General features: G+C 41.9%; 1 protein-coding gene across 1 annotated transcript in view; it reads left to right on the top strand.

Moving 5' to 3' along the window:
• Positions 1 to 13,349: 13,349 nt before the first annotated feature.
• Positions 13,350 to 22,777, top strand: part of NETO1 (neuropilin and tolloid like 1) — an 87,124-nt gene continuing 77,696 nt past the window's right edge. Inside the window, exons 1-3 of the mRNA XM_069960127.1 lie at positions 13,350 to 13,409; positions 14,515 to 14,568; positions 14,667 to 14,804. Coding sequence (XP_069816228.1) covers positions 13,382 to 13,409; positions 14,515 to 14,568; positions 14,667 to 14,804 — 220 coding nt within the window. The 5' untranslated portion in view covers positions 13,350 to 13,381. The remainder of the gene's footprint in view (positions 13,410 to 14,514; positions 14,569 to 14,666; positions 14,805 to 22,777) is intronic.

Here is a 22,777-nt window from a genome sequence, read left to right as displayed (position 1 = left end):
TTGCTATCTGCCTTGAAAAGGAAACATGAAATCCCCATTAAACCCAATAAAACTTTTAAAGGACAACTCCCACAATTTTTCTTTTGGCTTAGTTAACACACATTACAAAGTTATATAACTTTGTAGTGTGTTTAAATAACCGGTCTGGCCCCCTTCCCCCACTTTCGGACCCCCGACCCCCCCGGAAGTTAAAGAAAGTACACATTACCAATTACTGTCGTCACTGTCCTCTGCTCCCGAGCGCCATCTTGTGACAACAACATCAGAGCCGGGGGACGGGCCAGGTCTTCTTTCTCCTTGGTGTCTTCATGGAAAGTGAATGGGAGAGAAAAGGCTGCTGGTGCACTTGCGCCCCTGATTGGCTGAGCTTGCTGGAAGCCATGTGATGCGCTCCAGCCAATGAAAAGGCTGCCGATGCGCAAGCGCACTGGCAGCCTTTTCTCTCCCATGGACCCGAAAGTGAGAGACACCTCAGGACGGCGGCAAGAGGTGACGGAGACGCGGACGGTGGGTGAATCGAGTGGCAATCGTCACAGGAGGGATGGTGAGTATGGTGTCTGCATGTGTCTGTGGTTTTTTTTTGGGGGGGGGGCCCATGGGAGTTGTCCTTTAAGGACACCTAATTAGCGGCTACTAATTAGAGCAGACCAGCAAGGGGCACAATTCAGTGCTGGGCCCAGTTTAAAGGTCCAAGGGACTAATCTTAGGGTATGTTCACACACATTTTGATAATTTACCCATAAATAATTATCATGATTGACAGCATAGCACCTGAGTTCTAATGTGTCTTTAGTTTTCACATCCCTCCAAGGGGCGAAATGATTATACTGAGATGTCTAAAACTGCTTAAATGTCTGCACTACTGTATTGACATGCTGTGTAAGCACAGTAGCGCAGATATTTATATAGCACCAGAAGGTGATCAGTCGAGCATAGCATGTTTGAGCACTATGCTCGTACAACACTATAAGGGTATCACCAATACTTGTACTAATACTTGAAGAACTGTTGCTAACTCCAAATGGTAATATTTGCATAGGGGAAGCATAACTATTTTCTACATTGTTTCTGGTTGATTCAATTCCTGAATTGTCGCCCTATGAGATATCATTTACATTTTCTCTGATTGTTTTAAAGATGTTAGGGAAGGAGTTTATTTATTTAAAATTTTCCTCCTTGATCTCATTATTACTACTACTGTCCCGTTCTTACTGTGGAGTATCTTTTGTGCAGTGTCTTCAATATGTGATCTAAAGTTAGTGATCCCTTTTAACCATTCCTTTATCCTGGATAAGTCCTTTGGTAATGTATGCATAATGACATACTCATGACTTTTCCTGCAGGAACTTCAACAGCCTTTCACAAAACAGTTTGGTGTGGTTGTTCTTTATTGTTTTCCAACCCTAACCAAAATTGAAAAAAATACATAAAATACTCAAATAAAGGCTAAAATCAACTAAAAGAAAAACAGAAAACACAAAAACACACATTGAAAGGGGTACATAAAAAGACATATAGCGAGAGCAATAAATAGAGAGTAAGACAAAGAAAGAAAAACAACAACAGAAATAATTGTAAGTTGCACTGTATGAACACTGTAAGAACATTGGGGAAGATTTATCAAAGGGGGTAAAATTCAGACTGGTGCAAACTGCCCACAGCAACCAATTACAGCTCAGCTTCCAGCTCAGGTGAAAGGTAAAAGGAGCTGTGATTGGTTGGTGTGGGCAGTTTGCACCAGTCTAAATTTTACACCCTTTGATAAATCTCCCCCATTGTCTTTTAATTGTGAAATATTGTTGTAAATAGTGTGTATCAAAGTGTCATCTAGCAATAGATTTAGGTTAAAAAAATTATATATACAGTGGTGCAGCAGCAGTGTGTATAGCTGAGTGTAAGTGCAGCCACATTATAGCAGGAATGGAAAGGATGGGAAAAACAAGGACTGACAGAGACTGCAGGGAGCAGGAACGAATGAGCAGGAAATATGTGGGTACATAAATGCAGCACTCTCTGACTGGGGAGATCCTCCACAGTCCTGTCCCCTAATAAAAGCCCCAGCCTGAAGTGGGTCTGCCATGTTTTGGAAAGTGAAGGAGACTCCCTGGGTCAGAGTACAGCGCTGTAGACCACCCAGTACAGACCATGTCTCCCCCCCCCTCCCACCCTGTATATATATATATATATATATATATATATATATATATATAGTGTTCCCCTGAAAATAAGACACTGCCTTATATTAATTTTTGATCCCAAAGAGGAACTATGGGGGAGATTTATCAAACTGGTGTAAAGTAGAATTGTCTTAGTTGCCCCTAGCAACCAATCAGATTCCACACAGACTCTTTGAAAAATGAAAGGTGGAATCTGATTGGTTGCTAGGGGCAACTAAGACAATTCTACTTTGCACCAGTTTGATAAATCTCCCTCTATGTCTTGTTTTTGGAGGATGTCTTTCTCTCCCAGACTCTGGCCCCGACTCTCCCCCTGGCCTTCAACCTGACCTTCCCCATGGCTCTCCTCCTAGCCTTCGCTCCCCCCCCCCCCCGGCTCTCCTCCTGGCCATTGTCATTTTTATTGCATGGCTTGAAGCATTTTTGCCATTGTAGCATAGGAATAATATTCAGTATATTTAGCTTAATAACGATATTGGAATAGAAGAAAGGTAAATGAGACTGTAATACAGACTGAGGGTTAGTTGACAAATCAACAATGTTTTGTTCTATTTACAAGGAGCAATTAACATCAGGCGATAAAGCTCAATGCTTATAATCAGTAAGTAAGGGATGGGAGGAGGGGCAAGCTGACATTCCAACTTACAGCTGACGATGAGCTTGTAAACTCTTCTCTAACATCTCTACATCAGAGAATAGACACATTTTTTATTTTGTCTGGGATCACAGGTGGTTATAATACTATGAACATGTATCTCCAGGTAAAAACAGCTATCTAAGAGTGACAATATATACTGTAGGTTGGTGAATAGCACATACATTGTGCATACATTTTCTTGTATGCTTTAACCTTTTATTCACACGTTGTAACAGTGCGGCTGTATTTGCGGCTGTAATTGTGCGGCGGTATTTTTGGTGGTTCGTGTGTATGCTTGGAAGTATAGGATATGCGGCTGCACAGTGCACACTATGTCTGAATCTACGGCCCTATCGTAAACGGACCCGTAAAAAATGAACAAGACCATTGTTTGCGGCTGAACATGCGGCCGAGGATTGACAGGCGGTCCGTACGGAGTACTTCAAAAATAGCCGGCAATGATGCCGAATGCCGATGCCTCTAATAGTTAATATATTAAATTTCTAAAACACATTTTCTTTGTAATCAAGACACTTTCGTTGGTCAATAATTTATTTCTAACGAATCCATCATTTTGCAATTAAATATACTGTTAAAAAAAATAGATATATAAATAAATGTATATTTATCTATATATTTATTTTTTGACAGTATATTTAATTGCACAATGATGGATTCGTTAGAATTAAATTATTGACCAACGAAACTGAATTTATTTCCACGAAAATGTGTTTTATTCATTAAATATTAATTAGTACAGGAAGCTCTATAAGCCGGTAATTCATATTCCCGGCAATAGAGCATTCTGTACTAATCATCACTTTACTTTAATTAAAACATCAAATGTTTCTTCTAATTATGTTATGACAATAGCATTATTAGAAGAAACATTTAGAATTATATGTGCGCTCAGCTGATTGGCTGTTCGGCTGAGCGCACATATAATGAGCCGGTCCGCAGCACAGTGACTTCATTGTGCTGCGGACCAGCGAAGAGGACACATCGGGGTGAGTATAGAGCTCTCCCCACCCCCTCCCCAGCACTGCACCCCTCCCAGCAAGGAAGGGGGGGTCAGTTAACCCCTTCCTTGCTGGGATGGGTGCAGTCTGACATCAGTCTGGCCCCCAGGGGGTTAAGGGGGATGCAATACATCCTCCCTTAACCTCTTGGGGGTCAGACTGTAAGCAGCGATCTGTAAAGATGCTGCATACTGTAAGGAGCACAACACCGCTCACAATGATGGGTGTTGTGCTCCTGTTTGTGTGTTTTTTGTGTGTTTCTCCCTTTTTGTTTTTCAGATATCGGTATCCTGGGGATTACGTCGGATTCCATGGACTACGTCGATGACCAGCGGTTGTTCTTTGAATTTTTTTAATAAAATGGTCAATGAGGGGTGTGGGGGTGTTTTTATTTGAATAAAAAAATATTTTAAACTTGTGTCTTGTCTTTATTTCTTTACTTTATAGACTTAGTAGTGGAAGCCGTCTAATAGACGGAATCCATTACTAAGTTGGGGCCTAGTGTTAGCCGGTATAAAATGGCTAACACTAACCCCCTATTATTACCCCAGTACCCAATGCCACCAGGGGTACTGGGAAGAGCCGGGTGCCAGTGGTCCCGGAGCATCAAAATTGGCGCTCCTGGACCGGGCGGCAGCAGGCTGGTAAGATTTAGGCTGGGGAGGGCCTAAACCAATGGCTCTTCCCACCCTGGTGTTACCAGGCTGCTGTCGTTTGGTTTTTAACCCGGCTGGTTATAAAAATAGGGGGGACCCTATGCGGTTTTTTTTTTAAAATAAATAAATAATTAAAAAAAAACGCATAGGGTCCCCCCTATTTTTATAACCAGCCGGGTTAAAAACCAAACGACAGCAGCCTGGTAACACCAGGGTGGGAAGAGCCATTGGTTTAGGCCCTCCCCAGCCTAAATCTTACCAGCCTGCTGCCGCCCGGTCCAGGAGCGCCAATATTGACGCTCCGGGACCACTGGCACCCGGCTCTTCCCAGTACCCCTGGTGGCATTGGGTACTGGGGTAATAATAGGGGGTTAGTGTTAGCCATTTTATATCGGCTAACACTAGGCCCCAACTTAGTAATGGATTCCGTCTATTAGACGGCTTCCACTACTAAGTCTATAAAGTAAAGAAATAAAGACAAGACACAAGTTTAAAATATTTTTTTATTCAAATAAAAACACCCCCACACCCCTCATTGACCATTTTATTAAAAAAATTCAAAGAACAACCGCTGGTCATCGACGTAGTCCATGGAATCCGACGTAATCCCCAGGATACCGATATCTGAAAAACAAAAAGGGAGAAACACACAAAAAACACACAAACAGGAGCACAACACCCATCATTGTGAGCGGTGTTGTGCTCCTTACAGTATGCAGCATCTTTACAGATCGCTGCTTACAGTCTGGCCCCCAAGGGGTTAAGGGAGGATGTATTGCATCCCCCTTAACCCCCTGGGGGCCAGACTGATGTCAGACTGCACCCATCCCAGCAAGGAAGGGGTTAACTGACCCCCTTCCTTGCTGGGAGGGGTGCAGTGCCGGGGAGGGGGTGGGGAGAGCTCTATACTCACCATCCGATGTCCCGATGTGTCCTCTTTGCTGGTCCGCAGCACATATGTGCGCTCAGCCGAACAGCCAATCAGCTGAGCGCACATATAATTCTAAATGTTTCTTCTAATAATGCTATTGTCATAACATAATTAGAAGAAACATTTGATGTTTTCATTAAAGTAAAGTGATGATTAGTACAGAATGCTCTATTGCCGGCATATGAATTAACGGCTTATAGAGCTTCCAGTACTAATTAATATTTAATTAATAAAACACATTTTCGTTGAAATAAATACAGTTTCTTTGTTCAATAATTTAATTCTAACGAATCCATCATTGTGCAATTAAATATACTGTCAAAAAATAAATATATATATATAAATATACATTTATTTATATATATATTTATTTTAACAGTATATTTAATTGCAAAATGATGGAATCGTTTACATTTCATTATTGAACAATAAAAGGGACTTTATTAGACAGAAAATGTGTTTTATTAATTCAATATATTAACCATGAGAGACATCGGCATTAGTGCAGAGGATCGCAAACCCCGGTAATAGCAATTCATGTAAACTGTTTCCCTGCTTTCACAGATGCATCCAGAGGTGTTTCCATCACTTTCTTAACATTTTATTTCTTATTTTTAGTTGAACCAGATTTCCAAGTAAATGACCGTATGTTTTGAGCCGCATGTCTATTTTTTCCCACGGCCGGAGTTTCACCCGCACATTTACAGCCACATAAAAAAAACAGCCGCACAGTTACAGCGTGTGAACCCAGCCTAATTGTGTAAGACTACTATCACAGAGTTTATCTACTATCAAAGAGTTTACCGAAGGGCTGTAGAGTTGGAGCTAGTTTTGGTTGGAGTCAGAGTGTGAAAAAATGTACTGAGCCCAACTCCAGCTTTTAAAAAAATCTTTTAAAATTTTATAATTAAGTTTTCATATGAATTTGGTATATCAATATCAAAATATAAATAACTCATCAATATATATTATGTCCTATCAATCTAAGGACCTTATTAATAAAAAAAAAACAGAAAACCACTTTCTTTCATACATTTTACACAGGGTGAAGCATTTCCTTCATATATCAGTAATAAAGCACTGGCCCTATGTATGACCCCTATATCACTATGTATGACTTCTATATCACTATAAAAAAATCAAACTGGGACAGCACTGGAAAAAGTGGAAAAAAATCAAGAATGTTTAGATAGAGTGCACGTCTCACCGCACAAGACCCTTCCGTTCGGCTTCAATCCAATAGTAAACGTAGGAGACAGCACTTCTTGTGAAAAAAACGTGATTTTTTTATTCACATCAGACGCAACGTTTCAGCTGGTACTTCAGCCTCTCTCACGCTTGACAAAGGCTGAAGTACCAGCCGAAACGTCGCGTCTGATGTGAATAAAAAAAAAGTGCTGTCTCCTACAATTACTATTCTATATATTCTATGTCTGACCCCTATTTCACTAAGGCTGACCTCTATATCACTATGGCTGACATCTGTATCACTATGGCTGACCTCTATATCACTATGGCTGACATCAGTATCATTATGGCTGACCCTTCCATATCACTATGGCTGAGCACTCTATATCACTATGGCTGACCTCTCTATATCACTATGTCTGACCTCTATATCACTATAGCTGAAGAGGGAAGGTGTTGAAGTCGTCACTCCTGGACGTAGAAGTTTAAAATTTAACTTTTATTCGTGCATATTAAAATCTGGCGGTTATCATAGCAGGACCTACACGTTTCGCGCTACTGCGCTTAATCATGGTCTATATCACGATGACTAACATTTATATAATTATGGCTGACCCCTCTATTTCACTATGGCTGACCTCTATATCACTATGGCTGACATCTATATAATTATGGCTGACCTTTATATCACTATGGCTGACCTCTATATCACTATGGCTGACCCTTCCATATCTCTATGGCTGAGCACTCTATATCACTATGGCTGACCCCCTATATAACTATGTCTGACCTCTATATCACTATGGCTGAGCACTCTATATCACTATGTGTGACATTTATATAATTATGGCTGACCTCTATAACACTATATCTGGCCCTTATATAACTATGGCTGACCCCTCTATATGACTATGGCTGGGCACTCTATATCACTATGTGTGACCCCTCTATATCACTATGGCCGAGCACTCTATATCACTATGTGTGTGTGACCCCTCTATATCCCTATGTGTGACCCCTCTATATCACTATGGCTGACCTCTATATCACTATATCTGGCCCTTATATAACTATGGCTGACCCCTCTATATGACTATGGCTGGGCACTCTATATCACTATGTGTGACCCCCCTATATCACTATGGCCGAGCACTCTATATCACTATGTGTGTGTGACCCCTCTATATCCCTATGTGTGACCCCTCTATATCACTATGGCTGACCTCTATATCACTATGGCTGACCCTTCCATATCTCTATGGCTGAGCACTCTATATGACTATGGCTGACCCCCTATATAACTATGTCTAACCTCTATATCACTATGGCTGAGCACTCTATATCACTATGTGTGACATTTATATAATTATGGCTGACCTCTATATCACTATATCTGGCCCTTATATAACTATGGCTGACCCCTCTATATGACTATGGCTGGGCACTCTATATCACTATGTGTGACCCCTCTATATCACTATGGCTGAGCACTCTATATCACTATGTGTGTGTGACCCCTCTATATCCCTATGTGTGACCCCTCTATATCACTATGGCTGACCTTTATATTACTATGGCTAACCTCTATATTAATATGGAGGACCTTTATATGACTATGGCTAATCCCTCTATATCACTATGGCTGCTAATAATAATAATAATAATAATAATAATAATAATAATAATAATAATTATTATTATTATTATTATTATTATTATTATTATTATTATTATTTTATTTATATGGCACCAACAGATTCTGCAGTACTTTACAATTCTGGGGGTACATACATTGACAAAAATCAGACATTACAGAGATATACATGCATTATGGCTGACCTCTATATCACAGGGATCTAGCATTGTTAGTTATCCTTTGTGTATGGTAAATATTTAGTTAGAAACATGGAAGATTGTCAACAGGAAAAGACCACCTGCTCCATCTAGTCTAGTTGTGAATAGTTCAGGACATGTAGGCTGGAGACTGGCTGCATCCACTGCATACACACAGGGGAATCTGCTTTATATCTTTATTTATTCCCTCAGAAGTCGCCCCAGGATCATGTCGCACATTAGGAAGAAGCTCCTCAGCCAGATCTACTTTACAAAAGTGTAATAAATAACTCCCCTGTTTTTCGACTGGCCATCTATGATGGATCTGGAGTCGGAATTGGGAGTTGGAATCCGATAAAATTCAGCAGTCAGAGTCAGGCCTGAGGCTCACAAACTCCACAGCCCTGGTTTACTGGTAAAGACCAACAGGTAAAATATTTAAAAATAGAATCATTAACTGCAGTATTACACAATAAAATAATTGGCTGAAATTTTTAGAAGGTACAGGGGGAGATTTATCCATGATTTACACAATTTTGTTTGCATGGAACATTTTGCATTACCACATAAGTGTGCAAAATTTTGCGACTTTTCCCTGACATACACTGATCATGCCTACTTCAGCTTATGCTGAAAGTAGGCATGATTTATAATGTGTGACTATCTATATCCACACTAGGGGTGCAGAGCTGGTTCACTCTGTGGGTCGATAAAGAGGTCCACTGAGTATAGAAGGTGAAGTAGTGATGCAAAAGCTTCACTACTTACCTTCTAGAGCTGTAGAGTAAGGAGCAGTGCACAGCACACTGCTCCTTACTGTACAGGAGTAGAGAATCTCTCAAAAAACCAGGATTTCCTGCTTTACAGGGTCTCTCACCCAAAAGCAGAAATCTTCTGCTTTTAGGTGGGCTTTTCAAAATCCCTGGCACGGGAGATATATTCTGGCTTTCAGTGATTAACCCCCTTGAGGCCAAACTGTTCTCATAGTGACCCCCTTCCTTGTAAGGGCAGACGCAGTGCACTTGCTATGGGGTTAAGTAGCTTAACCCCTTACTTGCTATTTTTTGAGTGGGTCATTTTTTCCTTTTCGGATACCCATATCTAGAGCATTACATAGGATTTGTTTGGACTACGCCAATGCCCATAGGATTTTAATGTTAAATAAAACGGTCAAAAAGGGGTGTGGGGGTGTTTTTATTTTAATTAAAAAAAACACACATTTTCTTGGTATATTGTGTGTGGTTTTTTTTAAAATAATTTACTGGCTTGGTAGTGGAAGCTGTCTAATTACTAAGTTGGGGCTAACCCCCCTATTATTACCCCAGTATCCACCACCACAGTGGTACAGGGAACAAGCAGGTTCTAGTAGTCTCAGAGGGTCAAAGAATGGCGTGCCCAGACTGTGTGGTAGAAGGCTGGTATTTTTTTTAATAAATCAATTTAAAACAAAGAATGTGGGATTGCCCTCTTTTCCCTAACCAGCCAGGTAAATATCAAACAGCAGCAGCAGCCTAGTAATACCAAGATTGGAAAAGCCATTTATTTTGGCTCTCCCCATCCTCATAATACCAGCCTGCCACTGTTGAGTCAAGGAGAGCCATTCTTTGGCACTCTGGGACTACTGGTACACCTGTGGCGAGAAATACTGGGGCAATAATATGGGGGTTGGTGTTTGTCTTTTTTTTTTTACGACTTAGTAATGGACGCTGTCTATTAGACAGCTTTCACTACTAGGCCTGTAAATTCAGATACAGGTAAACAGGGGAAAAAAAAGGGAAAATAAAATGCTTATTGCCTATGGGGACTAGGAACTGCTAATCAAGATGGTATCCTCAAGATTTTATTAGGGGCACCATTATCTAATAAATCATATCTGTAAAAAGTGTGAGATTTATAGCAATAACAATAAAATGTGTACAATTTTACCTCAGGACAGGAAGAAGAAGGGGTGCAAAACAGGAAACCAACTGGTTGGTGCTTTCATGGAAGGGTTCAAACACCAATATAATCCAAATAGAGAGAATCTGTAGCATTTGTTTTCATATGCAAAGTGTTCAAACGTTTATTAACAGCGTGCAAAGAAGGGCCAGGTATATAACAGTACTTTTTAAAAAATACAAAACAACAACTGCTGGGTGTGATACAATGCAAAGTTTTGGAGACTGTCGATCTTTCCACCCTGTCCAGGGTCTTTCTCAACGTCGCTTTGGAGAAAAAACATGTGTATAAGTAGCCGATGGCATTAAGACAGGATGGTACATGAAGGAGAATAATGAATCATAAATAATATACCTAGAGTAAAATGTGGTGCTAGTAGCATAAATTGGTTATGTGAAGGTATTTGTATGGAGATAGTAGAGTTTAACATGTCATGTTGAATGAAGCTTAAACAGGGACACAATGGTGTGCTGTATGGGATAAATGAGTCATGCAGGCTTAACATATTATATACCTGGCCTTGCCCTTCTTTGCACGCTGTTAATAAACGTTTGAACACTTTGCATATTAAAACGAGTGCTACGGATTCTTTCTATTTGGATATAATTTTACCTCTGACAACCCACCACCACCACCACCTTACACTCACCCCAGACACTTAACCCATCATAGTCAACTGACACCCCAACCACCTCACAACTCACCCCAGACATTTAACTACCCACTAGCCATCCTAGACACATAATAACCCACAACAGAAACCTCATACTCACCCCAAACACCTGACAACCCTCTACAACCAGCGCACACTCCTCCGAGACACCTGACAATCCACCTCAGACTCCTGACAACCCAACACAGCCATCTCACAACCCACCCACACCCGACAAACCCCCAAAGTTACCTAACCCCAGATACCTGATAACCCATCACAGCTGCCCTATACTCACTCCAGACCCTTCACACCCACCCCAAGCACCTGAAAACCTACCACTGCTACCTCACACTTAAACCGGACACCTAACAACCCACAACAGCCACGTTACGCTAACCAAATACACCTGTCAACCCACCACTGCTACTTCACGCCACTCCTGACAACCCAAACATGTGACAATCCACGACAGCCACCTTACAGTCCACAGTCTAACAGTCCACCCCAACGGCCCCCCAGTGTGATGATCTCCATTAGAATGAATTAAGTCGCGTCACATCGGGGAGGGGATTTCGTCCCACTGGGGGCCAGTGGGCAAATCTCCAGTCCTTCATGCTTTGCCATTACTTAGACTGGCGCCGTGCGTGGGAACGAGGCTACAGTTCAAAAAAGGAAAAGCGACTGTCTATTCATGTCAAAAACAAAAAAGCAATGTACCGATGATACATTTGCTTTTATGTTAGAAACTCAGCCCAGAAAGCAGTGTAAAATAGATGACACAGACTACTGGTGACCCCCTGTACATACATCCATGGGTGCATTTCTCAGGGGTAACTTAATGGGAATGCACATAAAATAAACTAGGATTTGGGGGTAGAAAGAGGCAGAAATGTGATATTTTTGCTAATTGAAGATTACAATTTTTTTTTTTAAATCTATGGCGCGCTTCTTTAATCATTTATTTCTGACATTAAGATTTTTATTTACAAACTGAATACAGAATTATAAATATTTCTATTACTCTTTGTTTTGTTCTGGACACATATATATATTTTTTATTATGTTTTAAATATATTAGGCAACAAATGACAAGCTCTGCAGCAATAACTACACATCCAGCAAGTTACCCATCAGCCTCTCTGCTACGATGGAGGCAGAGTGTGAGTACTTAGCTTCTCTACTGCAGATAGTGAGAGGGAAGTAAAGAACAATCCTCACTTCACAGCATTCCCCTCCCTCCTGGAATAATATGCTAAGCCCTGGCGCTGGCTCTCAGTCTGGTGCTGGTGACAGGGTGCATCGCTGGTGAGTCAGTCACAGGGAGACTGGAGTAGTGCTGGCAGCAGCGCCCCCTGATGACCAGACATGCACTCTGCCGGGAAGGGGGCACCTAATGGCAAGTGCAGCTGAGTCCTGGGAGTATACATCAGTGCTGGCTCTGTCTGTAGGGGAATCCACAGTTTCCTGAAGTCATGGAGGGTGACATTGTATCCTGGGAGGATGGTGGCGCTCACCTCTGCTTCTACCTGCAAACGTGTGGGATTCGCTGCTAAAGTTTGATGGCTGAGCGGATCCTGGAGGAGTTGAAGCCTGCAGAGGTCGTCCATACTCACCCAGTGACATCTGGGGATTGCTGCTCACCATAGGGCTCAGGGCTCCTCGCACTGCTCTGCTGCTTGATACTATGCGACAAGCAGAGTGTGCGGATTTGCTCCATAGTCAGGGATTTCGCTGTTTTAATGCGGATTTCATCGCAGAAATAATATTAAAACCCTTTATTTGTAAAGCTTCCCCTCAGAAGATTGCAAAGGTGGAGCGAGAAGAGGGAGCAGATGACGGACCCATTAATCCTTTCAATGCATGGGAAGACCCGGGAACCGCTGCTGCTGCTGTGTGAGCCACCGTCCTGGCTGCCGCTGCTGTGTGAGCCACCGTCCTGGCTGCCGCTGCTGTGTAAGCCACCGTCCTGGCTGCCGCTGCTGTGTAAGCCACCGTCCTGGCTGCCGCTGCTGTGTGAGCCACCGTCCTGGCTACTGCATGTGGCTGGCCTCTTGGATCAAACTAATGAGTAGTAGTCTCATTCCTCCCCATGATAATGGTGATAATAATGATGATGATGAACAAGTGACCATGGCGATCTGTTGCAGCGATCTGGGGATCTTGCTGGGAGATGGGATCTAGTGTGTGGATGCAGCTCTTCCATCCTCTTATCCCTCTCTGCGATCATGGTGATTACTTGAGAGGAAGTGGCAATTCCTGCTCACCCATCCTATTCCCCCGCACTGGAAGTCCTCCCGGATCTAAATGGAATTAGTGGAGATCGAAGCCCCTTGTGTAAGGAACAGACATGGTCCATGGGCGCAGCTTGTGTCACAGTGAGTATGTCCTCAGCTGCTCATCACTACACATTAATAGCATCAGTATTGAGATGTGCCTATAGATCCTTCATGGCATAGAGGTATACAAGCTGCTCTTATATATAGTGTGCTGCTGCTGGGGTATATACATTGACATTCTGGAGATGTAGCCCAACTCCTTGCCTATACTGCTATGTGAGGAGGGGGTGATGCTGCTGTGGTGAATGGAGGTATAACAGTGTCCTTTCCCTATCTGCGGGGATTAGTAAATGCTGTGCACAGCAAAGTGCTCCTTAATATGATAAAGGGCTTTATGACACTGGGATGTCTACACATATACATATATACCATGTGCTTCATGGGAAAAAAAAAAAAAAAACTGGCTGCGAGGAGTGTATAGTATTTAGTATGTTTGCACAGAACTGTATTAAAATTGCTTGGACAGTCAGTTTCACTACATTAAAAATTCACAGGCGCTTTAACTGTGTATATTAAGAGGGTTGATTTCCATAACTCATTAAGAACCAAGGACAGTTCCAGCTGTGAGTCAATATATTGGGCTTTTGATGCTGCTGTGTGTGTGTGTGTGTGTGTGTGTGTGTGTGCGCGCGCATATGGTTAATAGTCATTGTTTATTCCCTCTTCTCTTTATATTGCCCTTCCAGTTAGTCGCACCAATAGGAATTGTTCTCACAATATACCTGTATATCATCTCTTTTTTTTTATAATGAAAGACTTTTACTGACAAAGATGCCACCTAAGTGTGGACATCATTGTATATTTGTATAGGTAATAGCCAGTGTCATTATTATTCCTTCATTGCTGTGGCTACCACCGTGTGCCAGGAGTTCAGCAGAGCACACATCACCTTATCTTGTGACTGAGTCAGTGAGACATAACGCATTGTCTGACATATCAGACACACTCTATATCCTCAGAGGTGGTTTGTGTACTATAGAGCAATCTAGGAGATCCTATACACAAGCTGAATAGCTGACCATAGAACCTCATGTCTGCATACTATGTCTAGGTAAATAACCTGCAATGCCGTATAGATGCTACTCTATAGAATGGTGACTTTGAGAAATGCTTCTAAACAAGAAGGTGTCTTCTTTTATTGCAGTTGTAACAAGTCTAATTATTCTGCATGTGTCTTGGGCAACCAAAAAAATAGGAGGTAAGTATTGCATATTTAAGTTATAGCTTCCATTATATAATGTAACATGATGTATAGTCTATGTAACATATCAAAATGTGATTATTTTTTTTTTACAGACAAACAAAGTACTCCAGAAGGACAGAAATCATTGCAGTGTGGATCCTGGACAAAGTATTCAGATGGAGGAATTTTTACCTCTCCCAATTACCCCAACAAATACCCTCCTGACAGGGAGTGTATTTACATAATAGAAGGTAACTATAGATATATATTGAGATTTCGGGAAAAAAAACGACTGTGTACAATGAACAGTAATTAGGATTTGCTGATTATTCTCTTAGATTCAGATTTGGTAGAAGTTACTCCCCTCTACCCCCACTGTATTATGAGGACCAATGAGTCCAGATTTACAAGGTTAATTGTAGACATGTAATCAAACTGTAAATATGACTTTTCACAATGTAATCTTTAGCTAATTGAAATGTGAAATTATGTCAACATTCAAGTTAATTTTCCACAGTGTTGTCAAGTCTTCTTGTGCTTCAGTGAGAGATTAATAGATTAGTAAAGGGAGGATTTAGGAAAGAGTGTGCTATAATTTATCAAATGCTTTCAGCCTCCAATCCCCAAGGAGCTATTCACCATTTTGCATTACAGTATGTTTCTTTGTTTGTGAAACTACTGAATATTATTTCTGCTGTTTACAATAGATCAGGTTTGCGAAGGTTTTTTATAAGATAAAATCCTTTGAGGCATACTGGTATATTAATCATGGAAAGTAACAGATTCTTTTCTACATGGATAGACTATTCTTCATACCTCTGCAGACAATGATACAAATTGTTTTCTTCCACCATATTTTATTAGGCCCAGAAACATGGAAAATATGGTGGATGTGGAAGTGTAAGGAAGGGTACGTTCTTTTTTACATATTTCTCTCTTGGTCTCATTGAAAACTAGCTACCGACAGGTGCTCTATAAGAAAGCTTTTGTGGGTATTGGTAATCGTAATCGAATACTATAAATAAATAGGAAAAGAAAAACAACAACAAAAAACAAATATAAAAACAGTATACATCTGCATCTACTTTATCAGCCAAATAGATACATTTCCTACAAGTGAGGGGGAGCTTTGACAACCATAAGAATGATGAGGGTCAAACAGGGTTCATCATGGTGGCAAGGTCGTAAAATGAGAAATCAATGCAGGCTAAATCAGAGCAATGATTAAAATAAAGATGCAATCCAAGAGGTTTAAAGGCTGCTACAAAGATCTGGTAATCAGACACATACCAATTCAATAATTAAAAGCTATAAGCCAGGTGCGTAACTGTAGAGGGTACAGAGGTAGCAGTCGCACCCAGCCCTAGTGCCTGAGGGGGTCCAACATCCCTTTGAAACAAACTTGCATTACAAATGGCATTTCCATTGGGGCCCAGGTGCAACAAGCTACAACTTTGCCGTAGGCACAAAATGCTCTGTTGAAACGATTTTGCTTGGGCAGTGTAAATGTAACACCCATATTATTACCAGAGAACACAGATTGCATTACCAGTGAGTATTATCAACTTATTAGATAATGCTTCACATCATGTATATAAGTATTTATCGCCCCAACTCCCACTGACAGAAATACAATCCATAAGGCCAAACGCCATAAGCAGGGCCAGCCATAAGCAACATCCTCTTGTGTCTAATGATTGAGCAACTAAATAAATCCATCTAGTTCAACGCATAGTATAGTATAGAAGCTGCTGCTGTATTAGTTGTAACGGTTAGTTGGGATACAGAAACCCTATCAGGGAATTCTAGTAGAGAGTCCTCCACTCAGGTTGTCCCTTTCTAAACCAGAGCAAAGAATGAGGCAAAGAAGGGCTTTTGCATTGTATGACTATTCATTACCCAGACATGCCGTTTACTTCAGTGACTGTGTAATGTCTAATTTACCCTTCATTAATGAAGAATAATATGATTTACATGATTTAAAAAGTTATTTTGTAATTAGTGATGAGTGAACAAAGCAAAACGAATTCCAGTTGCATCTGGTAGAATTTGCAGTTGGATTTTATTTGGATTTTATGGCCAATATGAAATTCTAAATAAGCAGGGACACCAGTCAAAAGGCAGTGAGCCTTGTTTTACTGTTAACAAATGCTGGGCCAGACAGCTGATGGTGGTGAGTATAAGCAGTGATGGATACTGCATCACCACTGACCTCCAGGCAGCTACAGACATTTGCTGGGAGTGTTATCTGAGTGGCATGGCATACAGTGTATACCTAGCCGCTTAGTTTACAGGAGCAGGAGTCAGGGCCATTTCACAGGAGGTATCATAATAGAGATGGAACACCAATAAAGCTACATACTGTACAGGAGCAAGGAGTCCTTGCTCCTGTCCTAGATCTATCTATAACAAAAGTTTGGATAAAAATATTATTCTTAGGAAGTTTGGAGCAAAATCTATCCTAACAAATAGATTCACTGATCTGTACTTCTAACTGAGAATATGTAATCTTTTCACAGTAAAACAAAAATGTAGTGTTGTGAGCAGACACAGCCTTTGGGGTATTGTCTAGGATGCAATAGGCCACAGAAGGCTTCACGCTTGTTACTCTTGACTACTACAAATGTTAATGCGAATTGTATAGTAGTGTTTTAGACATTGAGCATTGAGCACTGTATGATGGTACTTATTAGGGTACTTATTGCCATTTTGACAAAATATAGTAATAATTTAGCAGTGTTTGGTTGTGATAGTCCTCTACAGAACTGATATTTAAGCAACTCGATGAAAGCGTTCTTTAGCCCATGCATGACATTGTTGTTTGGGCACTGTACAATATAGGGGAGGGGCAGAAAGAATTGCACAATGGCACAGGCCAGTCCTGCCTTTAAGTTCATAGATAAATAAAACATTTTGTTAAAAGCTGACTTGAAGAGACGTTGGAGAAATGGTCTATGCACTGAGCATCCTTTGAATAACTATGGAAACCTTGTGAATGACCTAGCCTCAAGTAATATTACAGATTAAGGGCAAGTCTAGGAGATCATGATAAAGTATAAGGACACACGTAAGGCTTCATTAGCCCTGGATATGTGCATTTGTGATGCTGAGTAGATTCACTATGGTTACAATTACTAATCAATATCGGTAATAACCATCAGGAAGATTCTCAATAATGGGACATATTCTCAATCTACGGTATTAAAGAACTAGCCTCTGAGATGATGACTACTGTCAAGGAATAATTTTACAATACACATAGATTGCCACTAGATGTGAGCTTTTATACTATCTGCATTTGTATAATGAGCCACTTGGAGATACACGATCGAAAGCTTTAAATCACGAAGACCAGGGCCGTATTTACTGGTCACGCTGCCCTAGGCACTAAGGGTGAATACCTGAACCCATTAAATGCACATTTCCATTCTCCAATTCTTATTATTATTTTCGGGAGTTGCTTATTTCTGAGCAATAGTAATAATTGGTCAGCATTAGCAAGTAAGCAATAAAAGTATTGTCTATCATTGGTCATCAGTTGGGATTCAGTAAAAATTAATAATGGTGGTGTAACTGATAAACGTAAATTAAGCTCAATGACAGTTACACTTAGTGTTGATACCTATTGCACACAGGGCCGTATTAACAGCTGCTGCTGCCCTAGGCACTACACCTGAAGACACCCCATCTTAGGGAGTGTGGGGGAGAGTAGTTTCGGCCACATGCATTTCTTTACATGTAGAAACATTGTCTGAATCGCTATTTTCATCGTTTTTAACTGCTTATAACATGAACAAATTTCCACATTGAATCACTAATTAGAGCCGTCTGCATATTGTCAGGAGGAATTCTCACCACAGGATTGGAAGATTGGTAGGTAATAGCCAGGCATCACATTTAACACAGCCATATCAGACCTGACCAATGCCGCCATACTGTGACTGGATAACACTGCCATACCAGACCTGACCAATACCACCATAATGTGACTGGATAACACTGCCATACCAGACCTGACCAATACCGCCATACTGTGACTGGATAACACCACAATACCAGACCTGACCAATACCTCCATACTGTGACTGGATAACACTGCCATACCAGACCTGACCAATACCACCATACTGTGACTGGATAACACTGCCGTACCAGACCTGACCAATACCACCATAATGTGACTGGATAACACTGCCATACCAGTCCTGACCAATACCACCATACTGTGACTGGATAACACTGCCATACCAGACCTGACCAATACCACCATAATGTGACTGGATAACACAGCCATACCAGACCTGATACCACCATACTGTGACTGGATAACACTGCCACACCAGACCTCACCAATACCGCCATACTGTGACTGGATAACACCACCAGACCTGACCAATACCGCCATACTTTGACTGGATAAAACTGCCATACCAGACCTTACAAATACCACCATTCTGTGACTGGATAACACTACCATACCAGGCCTGACCAATACCACCATACTGTGACTGGATAGCACTACCATACCAGACCTGAACAATTCCACCATACATCCCCCCCCCTCGAAAAGACACCCGATTTACTGGCTAATCTGAACGGGAGGTTGGAGACTAAAAAAATCAAAAAAAGGTCTTTCTTTCCCCCTGCTCCCTGGTGCTGCCCTAGGCGGCGGACCACGGGTGTCTGGTGGTAAATACGGCCCTGATTGCATACCCTGGTCCTGGTGTACTCATGTGGAGTGTGCTCGCAAAGACCCAGGTGCTTTATTGGGATATACAGGACACACTAGTCTGTACCTAAATCTGGAATCTCTATACATGGATTGGCCTAAATAGTGATAAATAAAGTGATACATAATGCTGATTTTACATAGTGTTATGGGAACTACAATAAAACTTTTATAATGCCACTGTAATGTAAAAAGATAACACTATCATGGCTCCAACTGCCATGATGACTTCTCCCAGCTATGATTTAACTTTTTAGAGTTTGTTGTACACGTGTTTACACTTAATACTACTACTTAATACTGAGTTGGATACATCGGTGTCAAACATACCCCATTGACTCATTATGGAGTCTATTACATTGTTTTAATAGGGAAAAATACAGTGCTATTTTTGTCTGTTAAGACATATTACACAGTTTCTTTCTTAAAAAGGTATTCCACCCCAAATCATTTTTGTATTAACTATTAGCCCACCCATAGCTTTATATCTGTCTAAAGTCCACTATTTATGGCTTTTGCACTGTTTAGCAGCTTTCTAGGTGGACTCACCCCCTCTGGACACATAAAATCCTCTAAATGGCGTCCTCTCCTTCCTCCTGGACCCCACCTTCCGAGATGTGGATCAAATGCCCCCCCCCCTCTCTTCTGTGGACCGGGCTGTAAATGTTAACCCAGATCACGGACCAATCTAGAGCAGTTATGTCAGTGGTGGGCAGGGTTACCGCTGCTATCCTGGTCCCCTGCAAAGATGGAGTACAGCTGATCCATTCTCAGTGGGAGGGGTGACAGAGGAAGGAGCGCCCAGACTGCCCACAAGGCCCATGTACATCTCCCCTGGCTCCCCTTGTCGCTCTCACTGCGCTGTCTTGTCACTCTCTCCACCCACTTTCTTGTTACTCTTGCCCCTCCCACTGTCCACTTACTCTGGCACTCCAGACCTTCTATGTCCCCGCTTTAGTGCAGGAGATGCACGGCATTCCCCCACTGTCTTGTCCCTCTCCCCTGCTACCTTGTCATTCTCCCACTGTCTTGTCACCCTCCCCCCCGCTCTCTTTTCAATCTACCCCTGCTGTCTTGTCACTCTCCCCTTCTACCTTGTCACTCTCCTTCGACTGTCTTGTCACCCCCCCCCTCCCCGCTCTCTCTTCAATCTACCCCTGCTGTCTTGTCACACTCTCCCCCACTGCTACCCACTCACTCCAAAGACTGTGAAAAAAAACACCATAGCCAGAACAGGCTGCATTTTCTAAAAACTTCCACTTAAGCTGTCTTATATTAGGATCCTCTGTTGCCCAGTCAGAGCTCAGCTTTTTATTTCCCATATTGCTCTTACCATAAGTCAGCTTGATAAATGTGACTTCTGTGTGAACCCAAGTCTGGCAGCACTCAATAATACAGCATAAGTTGTTTTTCATTCACCCACTTTTTTATTCACCCTTTTAAGTTTCCTGAAATATTACCTTTTGACTTAAAATGTAAGAAAATCTATGTCCTGTATATTAAGATGAAGGTTGATTACATTAGGCAGATGTGTGCTTCAGCCATTTGTTATGAAGGTGAATGCATTAGAGCATTCAGCACTATCCTGGCTTGCTCACGTATTGCAATTTGTGAGTGTTGCACACCTCAGCAGGAGGTGCCGATCAAGTGATTTTTATTAACTAATTGAGCTGAGTCTGGAGCCGCGTTACCACTAATGCGGAAAACAAGGTTTTGTAAATATTCTAACATTTTTCAATATATATACTTGCTGAGCATTTAATAACCATCAAACCTTTTATAGTGAGAAAAAAAGGAGTAGAACGCTTTGGTGGGAGTGTGTAATGAAGGTTAAATAACTGTATTTAATAGTCTCATATATAATGCTGGCTGGATCACAGCCGGGTTCCACACTGTTTTAGTTACATTTTAAAGCATATGATGAAATTAAAAGATATGCTGCTGAAGAACATTCCTAGTACTATTCTGAGACTATGAGGGGATAAATAAAATGTGATTATAGCAACCAATCAGGGCATTTTTTTATTTCTTAACCAGCTCAAGTTAAATGAAAGCAGAGCTCTGATTGGCTGCTTCAGATAAATCGGTCAGTTATTTCCCCATATGTTCCCACAAAGTTGCTTGGGCCGTATTTTCAGCCATTTTCTGCATGGACCATTTTTTTCAACTGTTAATGACTTAAAAACTTTCAAAATACTGTGTGGAAATTTTTTTATATAGAGGTATGTGAGGCTGGAAACACCCACTGCAGTTTTTTAGGCCAAAACCAGAAGTTGACTTAAAGGAGTTATCCAGTGCTACAAAAACATGGTCACTTTCTTTCAGAGACAGCCACACTCTTATCTCCAGTTCAGGTGCGGTTTGCAATTAAGCTCCATTCGCTTCAATGGAACTGAGCAGCAAAACCCTGCCCAAGTTGGAGACAAGAGTGGGACTGTCTCTGGAAGAAAGTGGTCAAGTTTTTGTAGCGCTGGATAACTCCTTTAAATGAGATGGAAACAGGGGCGTAACTAGAAATGGCTGGGCCCCATAGCAAACTTTTGATTGGGCCCCCCCCCCCCGCCCGCCCCCTCTCGATCGACCACTACGCCATCAACACACTCAGCTCTACACAGGTCCTGTACACCATATAAATTACAGTACAGTTATATCAGGTGACTTACAGGGGACGTCTTCTCTGATCGGAGTTCTTCCCTTTTCATTTTCTTCCCCATCTCCTTCTCCGAGCCACAAATCCACAGAATCTGCCAGAAAAACATATTAGTCTCCTCACACTGGCACCATCCTCATCTCTCTATACGGCACATCTGCATTGGCCCCTTTACACCCTCATTTAGTGGGAAGGCTGACTCTATGTGATCCCATTTTATTATATGGCCCTCCTCTCTGTCACCCCTCCTTATAAATAGCCCCCTTATGTTGCCCCCCTTATAGAAGCCCCCCATGCTGTCCCCCTTATAGATGCCCCCCATGTTGTCCCCTAATAGATGGTCCCCTATGTTGCCACCCCTATAGATGGCCCCTCCTATGTTGTCCTCTTATAGATGGCCCCCTCTCCCCCTATATTGTCCCTTTATAGATGTTCCCCTCTCCCCCAATGTTGTCCCTTTATAATATCCCTCTCCCCTATGTTGTCCCCTTATAGATGGCCCCCTCTCCCCCTATGTTGCCCCCCCTTATAGATGTCCCTCTCCCCCCCTTCCTTATAGATGTCCCCCTCTCCCCCCCTTCCTTATAGATGGCCCTCTCTCCCCCCTCCCTTATAGATGCCCTCCTCTCCCCCCTTCCTTATAGATGCCCCCTTCTCCCTCCCTTATAGATGTCCCCCTCTCCCCCTTCCTTATAGATGTCCCCCTCTCCCCCCCTTCCTTATAGATGGCCCTCTCTCCCCCCTCCCTTATAGATGCCCCCTTCTCCCTCCCTTATCGATGTCCCCCTTTCCCCCCTTCCTTATAGATGTCCCCCTCTCCCCCCTTCCTTATAGATGTCTCCCTC

This window comes from Dendropsophus ebraccatus, chromosome 2 (assembly GCF_027789765.1).
Source record: "Dendropsophus ebraccatus isolate aDenEbr1 chromosome 2, aDenEbr1.pat, whole genome shotgun sequence".
Classification (NCBI taxonomy): domain Eukaryota; kingdom Metazoa; phylum Chordata; class Amphibia; order Anura; family Hylidae; genus Dendropsophus; species Dendropsophus ebraccatus.
This window is presented reverse-complemented; position numbering and strand designations above follow the sequence as displayed.